The 17,168-nt window shown below is 43.8% G+C and overlaps 2 protein-coding genes and 2 pseudogenes across 3 annotated transcripts in view; 2 read left to right on the forward strand and 2 right to left on the reverse strand.

The window, feature by feature from the left end:
- LOC111138601 overlaps positions 1 to 17,168 on the forward strand; it is an 896,555-nt gene that overhangs the window by 278,714 nt on the left and 600,673 nt on the right. The gene's annotated exons all lie outside the window — the stretch shown is intronic.
- LOC111162575 overlaps positions 1 to 17,168 on the reverse strand; it is an 83,681-nt pseudogene that overhangs the window by 48,480 nt on the left and 18,033 nt on the right. The gene's annotated exons all lie outside the window — the stretch shown is intronic.
- On the reverse strand, positions 5,405 to 7,504 carry LOC111162612 (zinc finger and SCAN domain-containing protein 16-like). The gene is made up of 2 exons (XM_022527125.1): positions 6,690 to 7,504; positions 5,405 to 5,737 (listed from the first exon to the last, which is right to left on the reverse strand). Exons 1-2 carry the CDS (start codon positions 7,071 to 7,073, stop codon positions 5,480 to 5,482), a joined length of 642 nt encoding a protein of 213 aa, XP_022382833.1. The 5' UTR covers positions 7,074 to 7,504; the 3' UTR covers positions 5,405 to 5,479.
- LOC111162574 lies at positions 13,298 to 13,614 on the forward strand (annotated as a pseudogene).

Consider the following 17,168-nt stretch of genomic DNA (forward strand, 5'->3'; position numbering starts at 1 on the left):
AGTAAAGCATTTATAAAAGTGTAATGTGTGACAGAAGTATTGCTGAGTTAGTAGGGTAATAATGATCAAGCAAATCATGGTAATCAGAGACACCCTCATACCATTAAGAAAAGTGTTCTCAAACATCAGCATATCGGTTGGCTCAACTGCTTCTTTTATATACAGCTGTCACCACTGGTTGGCTTTCCTGTGGCTTAATGATGAAGATGAATATTAAAAAAAAAAAAAAAGACACAAATCTGAGTGGTCAGTCCATCATCTTCAGCGTCATCTACTAGTCCTCAGGATGAGTTTCTCTCTACCATGATTTCAGGAGAAATCTAGAGAAAAATCTCACCAGGACTTTAAGAGGCTTTTTTTTTTTTTTTTTAAATACAGAGTTGGTTTTTCTTGGTCAGCAATTGAAATGATAACCCTTAGATCTGTAATTGAACAATGTACAGAATAATATTGTATGGAAATTGTCAAATGGGAAGTTTTCTCATCTTAAGGATCTATAGTCCATTTCTGGGTCAACTGGAATTTCAGGGCCTTGTTTATGTATCTCTTCCAAGTGCCAGCTAATCCCAGGCCAGCAGGATTGCAAGAGACCTTCTTTCAAAGATTTACTTATGTGAGAGATAGAGAGAGTGAGAGCGAGGGCATCGGTGGGAGGAGGGGCAGAGGGAGAATCTCAAGCAGACTCCCCACTAAGTATTGAGCCCGATGTCATGACCCTGAGTTCATGACTTGAGTTGAAATCAAGAGTCAGATGCTTAACTGACTGAGCCACCCAGGTGCACCAAGAGACCTTTGTTTAGAACAGACAAAGTGAAAAATATTTGGATCTAACATCTTCTGCCAGGCTGTCCTTCCAATGTTATTTTGGCATATATAATACTAAGAGTCCTTATCAGTTAGAATTTGAGATAAGTCCAGGTCCACAAAGATCATCTGTATGCACTTGCTTGACAATCTAAGGGAGCAAGGACAAGGTTAAATGCTGAGTGAAATGAAACTGGAATGGAGTTAAGGAGACTCATTTATTTGCTAATGGAGAGACAGTGTTGTGGGTTAGTTAGTTCCCTTTGAAATACTTTAAAATGTGCTACAAAGAACTGCCAGATACTCAGCTCTCCGAGTTCTTTTGTCATTTACAACTATAATTTTCTATTATGTGATTATTGCTATTGTAATTTCCAGTTATGTTTATGGAGAAGAGTCCTATTATCCTAGCCAAAAACGAATACAAATAATAATACCTTGCTGGTATGGACACAATAGCTTTTTTTTTTTAAGATTTATTTATTTATTTATTTATTTGACAGACAGAGATCACAAGTAGGCAGAAAGGCAGGCAGAGAGAAAGAGAGGGAAGCAGGCTCCCCGCTGAGCAGAGAGCCCGATGCGGGACTCGATCCCAGGACCCTGAGATCATGACCCGAGCTGAAGGCAGTGGCTTAACCCACTGAGCCACCCAGGTGCCTGATACAATAGCTTTTTTTTTTTTTTCTTTTAAGATTTTATTTATTTGTCAGAGAGAGAGAGAGAAAGCGAGCACAGGCAGACAGAGTGGCAGGCAGAGGCAGAGGAGAAGCAGGCTCGCTGCTGAGCAAGGAGCCCGATGTGGGACTTGATCCCAGGACACTGGGATCACGACCCGAGCTGAAGGCAGCCGCTTAACCAACTGAGCCACCCAGGCGTCCCTACGATAGCTTTTTTAAAAAAGATTTTATTTATTTATTTGACAGAGCAAGAAAGCACAAGCAAGAGGAGCAGCAGAGGGAAAGGGAGAGCCAGGCTCCCCGCTGACCAAGGAGCCTGATGTGGGGCTTGATCCCAGGACCTTGGGATTATGACCTGAGCCCAAGTGAGATGCTTAACCAACTGAGTCACTCAGGAGACCACAATGAGTTTTTTTGAAACAAAAAATAAAAGCCTATTTAACAATAAATTTATATTTTGAAAAACAGTGACTTTTTGGTACATTATCCTGATGGCTTTTAATAATTGTTCTGGACCAGTAGGCAGGAACCTCAGGTTCTGACTGTACTCTCAGCTCTGCCTCTTACTCTTTGGAAACCTAGACAAGTCATAAGCACCGTGGTTATATTTCATCAACTGTAAAATGAGGATTTGGACTGGACATCACATGCTTTTAATAAAGTTGAGAGACACGTCCTGAAATATGTTGTGATTTCTGCAGTTTGTTTTTGTATTGTTTTGGTGGGTTTTGTTTTTTGCTTGTCTGTTATTTTGGTTGGGGGGGGGTATGATGGTGGTGGTGGTGGTGACACAGGTAAAAACTGTGTACGGCCCTTGGTGCTTGCACCTTAGGAAAAAGTCCTATTCACACTGTTAAGTGTAGACAGAAGGGATTCCCTAAAAATTCTCAGGCCTCACAGGATAGCTACATTTCATGAAGCACCCTTCAGTAGATTAGATTAAGAAAAGACCATTCCTATTTTTCCTTGAAAAGTTACTTTAATAGCCTCACATGTGTAAACCTCTACGATTTTAGGTATAAGAACTGTGTATTTTTCTGAACTTGTAACACAAAATAGAGTGGAACTAGTCTAGAAATATCTATTAAAAAAAGGGAAAGACCATCTAGACCTTAAAAGTTTTGCATAGACTATCCATTAGTCATAATCCTGTATTCTCCATAGAATTTAGCATGTTGACATGTTAAAATATTATTGTGACCTGTTTTATGACTGACTGCATGTCTTGTCTCCTTCCAAAGGCAGGGAGAGAAATTTCTTATGATATGCCTGCTCACACAAAAAAAGTGAAGACCCCACATAGTCGAGGTTACTAAAGCTTATTCAAACAGCCTGCACCTTTATTCAAATAGCCTGCGTCTTTTAGCTTCTACCTTCTGAAACTATTCTTGACTACCACTAACTAAATGCCAAAATCAGTAAGTGGATGCTTCTCAGTTCTGATCCTGTGTGCCACTGGTAGCACTGGCTATAGCTTGCTGCGGCTCCTGGTGTCTCCAGTGACACCACCCTCTTCTGCTTCTCACGTCTCTGACAGTCCCTGATCTTTTTTATAGAATCTTCTTCCTCCACTCAAACTTCAAATGGTGGCATGCCTTCAAAATGTGCACGTACCTCTCTTCACTTTATACATTCTTGGTCAACTTCATCTGCAGCCATGTCTTCTATCACCTACCTAGGGACGATTCCCAAATCTCTTATCTCCTCCCACATCTTTCTCCTACATCTAGAACCTTATTTTATTTTTTTAAAAGATTTTATTTATTTATTTGACAGAGAGAGACACAGCAAGAGGGAACATAAGCAGGGGGAGTGGGCGAGAGAGAAGAAGGCTTCTGGCAGAGCAGGGAGCCTGATGTGTGGGACTCAATCCCAGGACCCTGGGATCGTGACCCGAGCTGAAGGCAGACGCCCCTAGAACCATATTTTAAACTGCACTGCCCACTGGATGGATGCTTGAGATACAGCAAATTCACATGTATAAAAACTGAATCCACTCTAGGTTTTCACACATTAAGATACTCCCACTTTATGGGGTGCCTAGATGGCTCAGTCATTAAGCGCCTGCCTTCGGCTCAGGTCATGATCCCAGGGTCCTGGGATCAAGCCCCACATCGGGCTTCCTGCTCTGCAGGAAGCCTGCTTCTCCCTCTCCCACTCCCCCTGCTTGTGTTCCCTCTCTCATTCTCTCTCTGTGTAAAAAACGAAACCAAACCAAACCAAAAAAACTTAAAAAAAACAACTAACTAAAAAATAAGTAAATAAACAAATAAAATAATGTAACAGACCTCTGTCTGTTTCAGGAACCTTCACCACTGGCATTTGATTTTTCCCTTCCACAAAATTCTCTTCATCAAAATCAACTCAGAGCAACTACTGTTCCTAGTGTTAAGCTTTCACCCTCACCTATCCCCTGGGATGTTCTCCCTTCCTAGTTCCCACCCGTCTGACCATCTCAGCTCAAGCAAACCTACTCTGTGACACTTTGTGGGCCTGCCACAGGGATAGCTGTCTTTTTTTGTGTTTGTGTGGGGTCATAGCACAACTGCTCACTTTTGTTTTTTGAAGAAGTCATTCCTTTGTATTCCTGACATCTAACACAGTGCCTAGCGTGTAGCTGCTGCTCAACAAATGTTTAATAAAAGAAGAATGAACAGAACAGGGGTTCTCAACCTCACCTCAAAAGGTAACCAGTAACCAACACTATGCTTTAAAGCATGAAAAGACTCCTTTAAATTATACATAATTGAATGCCATCTTTCCAAGTATGAACTACAAATCTTAAAATCTTAAAATCATTTATCAGATTAGACAAATCACATGGCAGGGAACCTAGAGAATGAGAGAACCCTACTGGTAAAATTTAAAATAGTGAGAATGGATTCCGTAATAGGCCAGGCAAAGCAGTATGGATACAAGAGCCTGCAGAAAAGGACAGGGAGCACTGAAAAAAACAGCATTTGGGCAAACTGGAATTTAAAGTTTTTTAACTTTTTACTGAAGCCTGGGAATATACTAGACGTCTGGTTTTCAATTAGTGAACTGATTACTGGGGTGGGGAAGCAAACCACAACCCAAACCCAGTCAACATAACATGGAGAAACAAAAAGCCTATTATACTGACTAGTTCTTGCTCCCCCTTCCCTGCTTCTTTCAGTGTGAGCGAGTATTAGGGACTGAATTGTGCCCTGTATCTCCCCACCCCTCACCCATTTATGTTGTAGCTCTAACCTTCAATGTGATTGCATTTGGAAAAGGGGTTTTTAAGAAGTAATTAAGAATAAATGAGGTTAGAAGGGTGGGGCCCTTACCCAATAGGACTGGCATCCTTACAAAGGAAGAGATCCCAAGAGTATGTGTGCACAGCAAAAATGCCATGTGAAGGGACGCCTGGGTGGCTCAGTTGGTTAAGCAGCTGCCTTCGGCTCAGGTCATGATCCCAGCGTCCTGGGATTGAGTCCCACATCGGGCTCCTTGCTCATCAGGGAGCCTGCTTCTCCCTCTGCCTCTGCCTGCCATTCTGTCTGCCTGTGCTTGCTCTCTCTCCCTCTCTCTCTCTGACAAATAATTAAATAAAAAATCTTAAAAAAAAAAAAAAAATGCCATGTGAAGACACAGCGAGTCTGTGAGTCAAGGAGAGAAGCCTCACCAGAAACCAAGGCGACTAATACCTTGATCTTGGGCTTTCCAGCCTCCACAACTGTGAGAAAATAAATTTTTGTTGTGTAAGTCACCAGGCTTGTGGTAGTCTGTTCTGACAGCCCTAACAGACTAATACAGGGTATCATATGAATTTAAAAATGTAAATTTAAGAGAATTTAGAACTAGACGCATCAGATATCAACAAATAGAAATGTAAGGTATCATTAACTACAATGAGTATTTAAATCCCAACCCCCATCCACTGAGCCAAAAAGCAGTTTTTAAGTCTAATGAAAAACTAAAATATAATTCTTTCCATGATAAGGCAAGGGTAGGTAGGGGAATAAAATCTTCTACAGTGAGGTGGAAGATAAGCAAGAAAACTTGAAAAGGAGAACATCAAAGTGAGAAAGCTCCTTTCTAACACAAGGAATCGTATCTACCCTCACACACATAAACTCTTGCTCCTTACCATTCCTCTGGGGCTCACCAGATTCCTGCTCCCGCTCAATCTTCTTGGGATGGAGCTGCGCAGTCAGTGAGTCATGGGGCCTTCCCAAGGGGGTCAACTTGTCCAAAAGTGTGTCCTGTCTTTCTGAATTGGCTGGGACCTGGGGAACAATGAAGTATGACTGGGTCTGTAAGGTAGATTTTCTGAAAGAACTTAAAGAACTTAAGAGAAAAGCTCAAAAGAAGCATTTGCCAGGGACCAGGAACACAAATGGGAAAAATTCTCATTCAATTGCAAATAGCAATAATGACTCAAAAAAAGAGGAGGCAGAAATTAATCTCGGCACTTCAGGCCACTGGAGAGTGAAATTCAGTGTCTTCTCACAATGATTGGCAGAGGTCCAGGATCACAGTCTTGAGACTTGGAAAGAACCTTAAAAATTACCTAGCCCAACCTCCACCAAGTGGGGGTATTTCTTCTCTAACTGCATTGTCCCATACCATAGCCACAAGCACAGTGTGCTTACTGGGCGCCTGAAATGTGGTTGGTAGGAATGGAGACAGGCAGACCGTAAAATATACACTGAATTTTAAAAACAATGCTAAAAAGGAATGTAAAATATCTCATTTTTCATACTGATTACATGATTACTTTGGGTTAAATGACAAAATATATTTAGTCTCATTTTCTGAAATGTGGCTACTAGAAAATTTAACTACACATAAGACTCACATTGTATTTCTTTCGGACAGTGCTGTTCTGCGATATCCTTGACATCTACTTGAACTCGCCGTGACTATTCCCATTGAAAGGGAGTTTTTTTTTTTTTTCCACCAGGTAGCCCATTTTTTAGTAGCTATGAATGCTGGAGAATTCTTTGCTTTCCTCTGTTACCTACTTGCCCTCCTGTAACTCCTTACGGATCCCAGCCTTGCATCGGACTCTGCGTTTCCCGCGACTGTCCTAAACCACGCTCCAGTTACTTGGCCCCGGCAGCCGGCGCCCTCCCTAAGCCTTGTTCTCCTCTAGGCCGACCCGTGAAGTACCCCCGGGTGTCCTGTCACCGGCTTGGTGCCGGCCTGGTGCGCGCGCCCCGAGCGTCCCCTGCCCACCTGCTTCCGAGGCTCGTCCAGCTCCCGCTCCAGGTCCTCCAGCACGGTCACGGCCTCCTCGCCCGTCCTCGGGTGGTGCGCCTGCACCCAGGCCTGCAGGTCCCCGGGAAGGATGCTCAGGAACTGCTCCAGCACCAGCAGGTCTAAAATCTGCTCCTTGGTGTGGCACTCGGGCCGCAGCCACTGGCGGCAGAGCTCCCAGAGCTGGGTGAGGGCTTCCCGGGGACCGGGCGCGTCGCGGTAGCAGAGCTTCCTGAAGTGCTGCCGGAAGACTTCCCTCCTGTGAGGGGTGCAGTGCTGTGAGACGCAGTCCTGTCCGCCGCGACGGTCTTCGGCCTTCACTACTGCTAGCCCTCGTCCGGGGGGTGCCGGGGCTGCGGCCATCGTGCGCTGCGCGTGAGATTAACCCTGTCCGGCGCGGCCCCAAGGAGAACCTCTCGGAACCGCGTCACAGAACGCCGTTGCGGCGGAGAAAGGACGAAAGCTGCCGTGAACACTCACACGCTGATGAAGGGCACCGGGGCGCCCACGGCCGACTCAGCTCTGCGCTCTGAATGAAAGTGCCCGCTGCCGACGCGACTCCCCGGCCGTCGGTCTCCCGGTTCTCTCTGGGTCGGGGAGCGGCCGGCGCCCGTCAGCACTCAACGAAGCCCGAGGGTCACCGCTTTGTGAGGAGAAACGCCTCACAGCTTTGCGAGGAGGCTCACGGACTCCACGCCCGAGAGGCGCAGGCCTGGCGTTCGGCGGCTGTGGGGACGGTCACCCCGTCCACTCGCGGAGGGCCGACCCTGGACCACCCCCGCAGAAGCGGCAGACGCAAGACGGATTCGCCCGCCGCAGCAGCCACTCCTCGGCGGCCGGGAACAAAGGCTGGACTCCAGCCGACCAATGGGCGCCCCGCCGGGGCCCGGGCACTTCCGGCCGCTCTAGGATACCTCGCCTCGGTGGCCCCGCCCGTGGAGGACCACGTTTATAAGCGGGTTGTTCGCAGGCCTGCAGGCGTATCCTCTTTGTTCTTTTTCAAAACTTTTCCCCTCTCACGAATTTTTTGGGTTTACTTATTAGATACGTAGTATGAAAAAGTAATGGATTCACACAGTTCAACATTTAAAAAGAGTAAGTGTCCTCCAGCATTTGCTTTTGACAGCTTGACTTTTTCCCAGACACGTACTGTTCTGTACACGGGTCAGGCAGGTACATATCCCCCTTGCTTTCCTCCTGCATAAAAGGTAGCATTTCTGCGCCTTGCTTGCTTCCTCCTAGTAACTAATATTGGAGATTGTGCATAAAGGGTTTCCTCGACCTGCCCTTTTTAATCAATTGCACAGTATTCATTGTGTGGGCCATCATCCATTAATGGTTACCCCACTGATGATGGTCAGGCAGGTTGTTTCCAATCTTCTTTTTGAAACGCTGCTGGAATAAATTACTGTAAACATAAATCTTTCTCATGCCCAAGGGTATTTACATAGTATATATTCCTAGAAATAGAATTACTAAGAGTACAGAGTAGGGACATTTGTATTTTTGTTAGTGCTATATTACCAATCATAAACCCTAAGAGAGATGTTCTGTTTACCTATACTTGTCAACGCAATTGTTAGGGTCCCTAATCAAAGGAAGGACACTGATATAGATTGAAAGTCAAACAAAGCTTTATTTCACACCAAGCATCAAAAATCAAACTGGTAGGGGCCATCTCTTACGAAGAGATGACAATGAGGACTCCGACAAGGTCACTCCCAAGAAGGCCACTCCGGATGAGGCCACTCTGGATGAGGCTGCTCCACAGATGAGGCCACTCCGGACGAGGCCACTCCCTGTTCGGACCCAGTCCCAAGAATAGGCCACTCTGGACAAGGCTGCTGCTGATATCACTCCCCAGACAGGGCCACTCCCTAGATAGGGGCTGCACTGGAAAGGCTGCTCCCCAGACAAGGCTGCTCCCAAAAAGAGGCCACTCTGGAGGAAGCTGCTCCCAGGAATGAGGCCGCTCCCAACGACAAAGAGGCAATGACAACAGTGACAATGACAACAACCTCAATGACCCAGGCTCTACTCTCCATGACACCACTCTGGTAAGGCTGCTCCCCAGAGGCCACCGCTCCAGACGAGGCTGCAACCCAGACTAGGCCACTCCAGATGAGGCTGCTCCGGAGGAGGCTGCTTGCCAACGAGGCCACTCCCCAGAATGACGCCTCTCTGGTGAGGCCCCTCCTGGCGAGGTGTGATTCCCCACAGCGAGGCTGCTCAGGGCAGGGCCGCTCCTGACGAGGTTGCTGGGGGCTAGGCTGTTCTGTTCGCTGTGTCGCCACGCCACTGCCGAGGGCTGTGGCTCGGGCGGCAGGGCCACGGCTCTGTGGTGGCAAAACTGCTGGCAGCGAGGCTGCTCTTATAGCTCTGACAAGAGCTGTGACAGCTCTGACGGCTCTTACAAGAGCTCTGATGGCTCACAACTCTCCGTCTCCTGCCTCCAATAGCTTTCCTTCTGCCCCCCGACAGCTTTGCAGACCAACCTTTATAGAGGTGGTTGAGCCCCTCCCACACACAGGTGGCCAATTGAATTTCAATTCACCCTAGTTGATATACACAAGCCCCACTGATTGGATGTCTTTATCCGGCCTGCCCCACCCTTGTATCTAGGCTTTGCAAGCAAATTCCTCTGGGAGGGGCAGGGTCAATACAAGTTCACCGCAACAAAATGGCTTCCTCTGGCCAACGAGGGCCTTACAACAATGTCATAGATATTTTGATGTTTGCCAATCTGATGGGTTAGAAATGCTTAATTTTTTTCTCCCTCTTTCGCTTTCTTACACAAATATTGATTATTCACCTGCTACACCAGGCACTGTTCTGGAAGCTGGAACTGCAGGTTAAAGGAAAATAATACCCTTGACTTAATGGGAATTTGTAATTTAGTGTGTGTTCTTCTGTGTATGAGGTAGGGAGGCAGGCAATAAACAAGAAAAATATATAGTATATTAGATGGTGCATGTTAGTGCCAAGGAGAAAATAAAGGAAACACGAAGTTTGGAGTGAGAATGAAGTAATGCAATTTTAAATAGGGTGGTCATGGAGGACCTCACTAGTATACTTATATTAAAGCAAGGACTGAGGGAGATGAGTGAGTGTATCATCAGGGGTAAATCTGTTTCAGGAAGAGGGATAGCAAACGCACAGCCTGGAGTGGAGTGTGTTTGAAATAGTCTAGGCACCGGAAGGGGGCTTGTGTGTCTAGAACTAAGGCAACAAAAGGGTGTTGGGAGTAGAGAGAGGGAACGATATGAGGGTTTTGGGTGAATTCAAGGATACATATATTTTTTTTTACTCCAAGATGGGAAGTCATTCAGAATTTCTGAGCAGGAGAGTAACATGTTCAGATATAGGTATTGAAAGAGTTTTCTGGCTGCTGTGTTAAAAATAAACTTGTAAGTGAAGGGGGTTGGACAAAGACAGAAGCAGGGAGATAGGATGGGAAGCTACTGCTACCTTGGAGTGAGGAGGGATATAAGCATGACATAAAACCCTAAAGACATATAACTGAAAACCCACAAAGGAAAAGATAAATGGAACTGATGATGTAAAAATTTGGAATATTAAATGAAGAAAATAAAAACTAAAGTATAAGCTCAGAGTAAAATATGTCACCATCTAAAAGACACAGGACTGATTTTCCTAATACACAAAGTCCTCTTACAAAAAATAAGGAAAGTACTACCAAGCCAATAGAAAAATTGGCAAACAACGTAGGTAAGCATTTATAGAACACAAATAGACAACATGAAAATGTGCTCAAGTTCAGTAATAATTTTAATTAAAACAATAACAATTAAAAAAATTATTCAGATTACTAAAGATAAAAAGACTGGTCATATTTAGTATTGGAAAGTATGTGAAAGTACAGGCATTCTTGGGTTGTATATTTTCTGAAGGCAAGACCTTAAAATTAGTATGTCCATACCTCTTGATCCAACAACGTAGCTTCTTGGAGTTATTTACACAGAAATACTTACACAAGGGGTGTCTGGGTGGCTCAGTTGTTTGAGCCACCAACTCTTGGTTTCCACTCAGGTCATGATCTCATGGTGGTGAGATCAAGCCCCACTTGGGGCTTTACACTCAGCAGGGAGTCTGTTTGAGATTCTCTGTCTTTCTCCCTCTCCTCCAGCTCTCAAGCTCTAAAATAAGTAAATAAATCTTTAAAATAAAACACACATGTTAAAACATATACAAAGAAACATTGTTTATTTAAATTGGGGAAACCCAAATGTCCACATTTGGGAACTTAGATTTTTTTATATCCATAACCTTTTTAAAAACTAAAAGATGCCAAAGGCAGATTGAATTTAAAAAGTAAGTTATATTGGGGTGCCTGGGTGGCTCAGTCATTAAGCATCTGACTTTGGCTCAGGTCATGTCATGATCCTAGGGCCCTCGATTGAGCCCCGCATCGGGCTCCCTGCTCTGCGGGAAGCCTCGTTCTCCCTCTCCCACTTCCCCTGCTTGTGTTCTCTCTCTCGCTGCGTCTCTCTCTGTCAAATAAATAAATAAAATCTTAAAAAAAAGGTAAGTTATATAACAGTATTGGGGGGGCGCCTGGGTGGCTCAGTTGGTTAAGCATCTGCCTTCAGCTCAGGTCATGATCCCAGGGTCCTGGAATCGAGTACCACATCAGGCTCACTTCTCTCTCTCCCTCTGCCTGCCTTTCTGCCTACTTGTGCTCTCTCTCTCTGCCAAATAAATAAATAAATAAAATCTTTAAAAACAAAACAAAACAGTATATGATTGTTTTTATAGAATAATTATCTTAAATGTGTTCTTAATTGGGGTAAACTTACAGAGAACTTCATTTTATATATTTTTGTGAAAGTAAAGTTTTTTTTTTAAAAGATTTTAAGTAATCTCTCTACATCCAACGTGGGGCTCAAATTTACAACCCTGAGATCAAGAGTCACATGCTCTACGGACTGAACCAGCCCGGTGCCCCTCTAAAATTTAACTTTTTACAAAAATTTGTTACTGGTATAAACAGGAAAGACACTTGTTTTAAAACCTCATTTATTCTTCACAACCCACAAACAATTTCCCTGTTTGGGAAATGCCATCAATATCGCTTTCTCTCTGAAATTCTTCGCCTGACATGTCATCTTGTAAAAGGATATAACTACTTTCAGATGAAAATCAGATTCAACTTCACTATGCTTCGTAGGGCAAATATAAGTGATCAAATAAACTTGCGTGCCTGGGTGGCTCAGTCAGTTAAGCGTCCAACTCTTGATTTTGGCTCAGGTCATGATCTCAGGGTCCCGAGACTGAGCCCCTCATCAGGCTCTGCGCTTAGCGGGGAGACAGCTTCTCTCTCTCTCTCTCTCCCTCTGCCCCTTCCCCAGCTCGCGTGTTCTTTAAAATAAATAAATAAACCTAAAAAAAATTAAAAAATAAACCTGGAAGTGTCATTTAGGAAATGCAGAAATAAATAACTTCCAAGTAAACCAGCTTTACAGAACTGTCCTCTCTGGGAGAGAAATTTAAAAACAGCATAACTTCTGCCTTCTTTCCATTAGAAGTACATGATGGAAAGCCAGCCCCTTCCCTTGACTGTGGCATAACACGTCCTCATCGCTGGCTGAGCAAGTGAAAAACGCAGACAACGCTCAACTTCAGTTGAGCCCCCTTCAGTGCAGTGAACTCACTGGCATGTTTCTCCCTTCTTACCTAATGTCTTGTATCAAAGTCTCTCACCAGTTTCCAAACACAAACCCTGCTCCAGGTCCTAAACTTCTTAAGGAATCCAGAATATTCTTCAGGGATGCCCCCAGCTTCAGGCAGCCATCAGCTTCAGACAGTCAGCTTGCCAGAGCCTTGGAACACCTGGCTGTGGAAATGTGAGTGGCTGCGCATCAGTCAGAATGAGGCTTCCTGGTAAAACCCTGGCTCTTGTCCTTGACTTGGTGACATCCTTCCTCTACCTGGATAGAGCCTCTCTGCCTTCACGATTGAGGCATAAGCAGGCAGCCTGGTGTATGACACCCAGGGCCCTCTTCTTCTCTGTTTAGATCTTCCAAAGCTACCAAAAACAAAAAACCACCCCACAAATAACATTGTTAAAAATAACAGCATTCGATGGATGTATATTCTCACTTGCTTTAATTATTAAAAAAAAAAAAAAAAAAGAGGGGTGCCTGGGTGGCTTGGTTGGTTAAGCATCTGCCTTTGGCCCAGGTCATGATCCCAGAGTCCTGGGATCAAGTCCATGTCAGGCTCCCTGCTCAGCAGGGGTCTGCTTCTCCCTTTCTCTCTCCCTCTGCCTTTCCCCCTGCTTGTGCTCTAATAAATAAATAAAATCTTAAAAAATAAAATTTAAAAAGAGAAAAACGAATGAACTAAGCACTCAAGAAATTAGAAAAAGGATGAGAAGGAAATCCCCAAGGGAAAGGTTAGAAAAGAAATAGGGATAAAAGAACAAGCAAATGAATTAGAACACAGAAAATGTGACATTAAGAGATCCAAGAATGAAACATTTATAAACAAGCCTGTTAAAAATAAGCTTATTAAGCAAGCCTATTAAAAAACACAAACCTGTAAGAACCGGGGTGGTAGCCGGAGTCATGACAAGGCAAGCATTTAGCAAGTTTCTTCCCCTCTTTGATGGAGTTTTAGTTGAAAGGAGGGCAGCTGAAACTGCACCAAAGGAGGTATTATGCTTCCAGAAAAATCTCAAGCAAAAGTGTTGCAAGCAACAGTAGTAGCTATTGGATAGGGCTCTAAAAGAAAGGGTAGAGATATTCAACCAGTTAGTGTGAAAGTTGGAGATAAAATTCTTCTCCCAGAATATGGAGGCACCAAAGCAGTTCTAGATGACAAGGATTATTTCTTATTTTGAGATTGTGACATCGGAAAGTATATGGACTGGAATCATTGTTAAAATGACATGAAGTGAAGCTGCCTATTCCAGTGAAGTGAAATCTTTCATCATGTAAATAATTTTCATGTCTCTCTTTTATAAAAAACTAATGGTATTCAAGCTAAAAAACAAAAAAAGGAAACATAAAAAACCCCACAAACCTACGGTAAATTCAATTGAAAAAAAATTTAAAAATTGTAAATGACGAATAGCAGATGAAGACGTCTGCTATAAAAATTTTAAAAAACTCAATGAAATTGGTGGGGGAAAGAAACTTTAATTCCAAAATTCATTCAAGAAGTAACAAAATCTATGGGGCACCTGGCTGGCTCAGTTGGTGGAGAGTCCAGTTCTCGATCTTGGGGCTGTGAGTTCAAGCCCCATGTTGGGTGTAGAGACTACTTAAAAATAAAATATTTTTTTAAAAGGCAGAAAAACATAAAATAAACCAGTCCTAAAGGAAATAATTGAAAAGGCTACCAAAGAATCATCTCCAGAAAGGTTCAAGTAATTCTGCAGTATTTTAATTTTTTAAAAAGTATTTATTCATGTATATGATGAATTCTAACTTTTCCATTGGAATATACAGGTAAATAGAAAGAAAAGGTGAGAATCACTCCCTTTTCATTACCTAAATACACTGTTGACATTTTATTACTTCCAACTTTCAGTATTTTAAAAATCTGTTTTACATAGTTATTATATTCTAAAAATACTTTTATAGGCCGTTTAATATTTAAATGTATTAAAAACTTTTCATTTTGTTATAAGCCTTTCATAAGAATAAGTGACATCGACACATTGTTTGAGATAATAAATAGTATCCTACAAATGAGTTGGAACGTTTACATGAGATGCAACATGCTTGATGCTGGACACAACTGGTGTTCAACAAATGGCAGCCACGATTGTCAGAGTTTGCAAAGGACTTCCCTTTCGCTACATCATTTAATTAATTTATAATGGGTATTTCTATCTCACAACACACTTTCCTCTTTAGGAGGAATGAGTAAATCACATGCTTCCCAAAGAGGCCAAGCATGAACTCTTATTTATTTATTTAAATTAATTAATTAATTATTTTAAAAATATTTTATTTATTTATTTGACACACACGCACACACACACACACACACACAGATCACAAGTAGGCAGAGTGGGAGAGGGGGAAGCAGGTTCCCTGCTGAGCAGAGAGCCCGATGTGGGGCTCGATCCCAGGACCCTGAGATCATGACCTGAGCCGAAGGCAGAGGCTTAATCCACTGAGCCACCCAGGCACCTCAAGCATGAATTCTTAAAAAAAAAATTTTATTTAGAGACGGGGAGAGAGAGAGTGCGCACATGGGCCAGCCAGGGGGTTGGAGTTGGGGGCAGAGGGAAAGAATGTTAAGCTGGCTCCATGCTCAGCACCTGACTCGAGGCCTGGCTCCATCTCATGACTTGAAATGATACCGGCCTGATATTTCACGGTATTATGGTTGATACCACAACCTGAGCCAAAATCAAGTCGGAAACTCGACCGACTGTGCCACCCAGGGGGTCCCACCAGAAATGTATTCTTGCTCCTGGGAGAGAATCCTCCTGGTTGGCTGGTTTTGTTAAGAAGGCCAGAGTCCAGACGGAGCAGGATTGAACATATATATGTTCTATACCTAAAGTGAGGTGTCCTGTGTCCCAACACTCAGAGACCCATGCAGGGGCAGGGTCCTGAGTGATATAAAGAAACAGCAGTGAACTCAGATTTGGGTGAGGGTCTTTCATGTTAGGCATCTGGCCCACATGGCATAGAAAAGAGGTTTGGTTAATACTCAGTGTTCCTACCTCCAGCCTTTCAACCTCCTGCTCCCTTCTTCCTTCTTTTTTTTTTCCTTCCTCCCCTTCTTCCTTTAAATATTTTATTTGCTTTATGAGAGAAAACAAGAGCAAGAGAGAGAGCACAGAGGGAGAGGGAGAAGCAGATTCCCTACGGAGCAGAGAGCCCAATGTGGGGCCTAATCCCAGGACCCCTGATCCTGACCTGGGCTTAACTCACTGGGCCACCCAGGCGTCACTCCACCTCACATTTCTTTAAATCATGCTTTCTCACTTAATGTTTTCACTACCTTTGCTTTGGCTTCCTGTTCATAATTTGGTTTCCTGGCATCTCTGGCCTTTTTCCTTCCCTCCGTTTATCCCAGACCCTCCCGTATTTGTAGCCTTTTCTTCTCACCTCTCCCCAGTCTTCCATTTGGGCCTCATCCTACAGCCTTCCCACAGCTGCTCCTGCCACCAAATGCTTCAAATCTCAAAGCTTCTCTTTCTGAGCTGCACCCCCGCTTTCCGCCTCAGGCCTTCTCACTCTGACGCTAGCGTCCAACCCTGTCACGGGTGTTGTGTCTCCATCTCACCCAAAGAACTAGTCTCCACTGGTTTGGCTTGAAGCTATTACAGCTGACTTTCAATAATTAACTATACATTCTGTCTAAGGAAAAATTTAAAGTGGCTTTCCTCTACCTTTGGGTGCACAAGTGCACACTTCTATTTTTTTAATCTAAATCTTCAAGCTGTTGTTAGAAAGCCTTTTCTTCACAGAAAATCTTATTGGGGGCCGGTGTGTAAAATTAAGGTGGAACTCTTGGTGGCAAGTTGGCCTGGAACCCACAAACTCCTGAGAAGCCCTTAGGGCAGGGGAGGGCTCACACAGGTAGGGGGAGGGAGAGGTGGGAGACCGCAGGAAGCTGTGTGGCGGTGGACGGGGGTCTAAACACACAGTAGTGATAATCTGTCCCAGTCAACTCTTGCCTTGTGGGAATATGCCCTCTAGTGTTGCCACATCATGCATTTTTGTAAGAGAATCCAGAAAGTCAGATTTTATGTGAAATTGCCAGATTTTCAAAAAGTTGAGATAATTGGGGCACCCGGGTGGTACAGTCAGTTGGGTGTCTGATTCTTGATTTCGGCTCAAGTCATGATCTCAGGGTCATGAGGTCAAGCCCTGCACTGGGCTCTGTGCTCAGTGCAGAGTCTGCTTGGAATTCTCTCTCCCTCTCTAAATAAATACACCTTAAAAAAAAAAAAGCTTTAAAAAATTGAAATAATTTTATATATTATTGAAAAAAAATACCATGTGGGAAAAATACACATTACTTTTCCCAAATCCCACTGGCCTGTTTGGCACCTCTGGTGGAAGACGTGAAAGGTCACACTGGAACGTGCGTCATCCATCCTCTTGTCCCACTGAACTTTCCCACCTACACGAGTCGTTCATCCCAGATTACAGAGTGGGTTTTGTGTCCACAATGTTTTCAGTGTAGATAATTGATAGGCTGCTGTCTTTTTATCAAGCTGACCTAAAATTCAGGATTTTTAAAATGCAGATGATGTTAACTCTAAATTCACACTTCACGCAACATCATTATTCTAACTCCTAAGAAAATAGGGGGAAGAAGGGAAGGGAGAGGAACACAGCTGTCTCTACGACTGCTGCCGTCTCTACGACCGTGGAGTACATATCTCGTGGATCACTGAGGCTTCCTGAGCAGCTGCTTCAGAGAAGGACGTTTGAGATGTGGAAGGATGTTCTTGTTTGATAAGCT

This window comes from Enhydra lutris, unplaced genomic scaffold, assembly GCF_002288905.1.
Source record: "Enhydra lutris kenyoni isolate GAN:26980312 unplaced genomic scaffold, ASM228890v2 scaffoldscaffold93, whole genome shotgun sequence".
Lineage (NCBI taxonomy): Eukaryota > Metazoa > Chordata > Mammalia > Carnivora > Mustelidae > Enhydra > Enhydra lutris.

What these genes read in the sequence shown, in the direction of transcription:
- LOC111162612 (XM_022527125.1), bottom strand. Translation starts at nt 7,073, where the DNA reads ATGGCCGCAGCCCCGGCACCCCCCGGACGAGGGCTAGCAGTAGTGAAG. An exon ending in TGGACGAGCCTCGGAAGCAG is followed by an intron (nt 5,738 to 6,689) that starts GTGGGCAGGGGA and finishes ATTGTTCCCCAG; the next exon opens with GTCCCAGCCAATTCAGAAAG.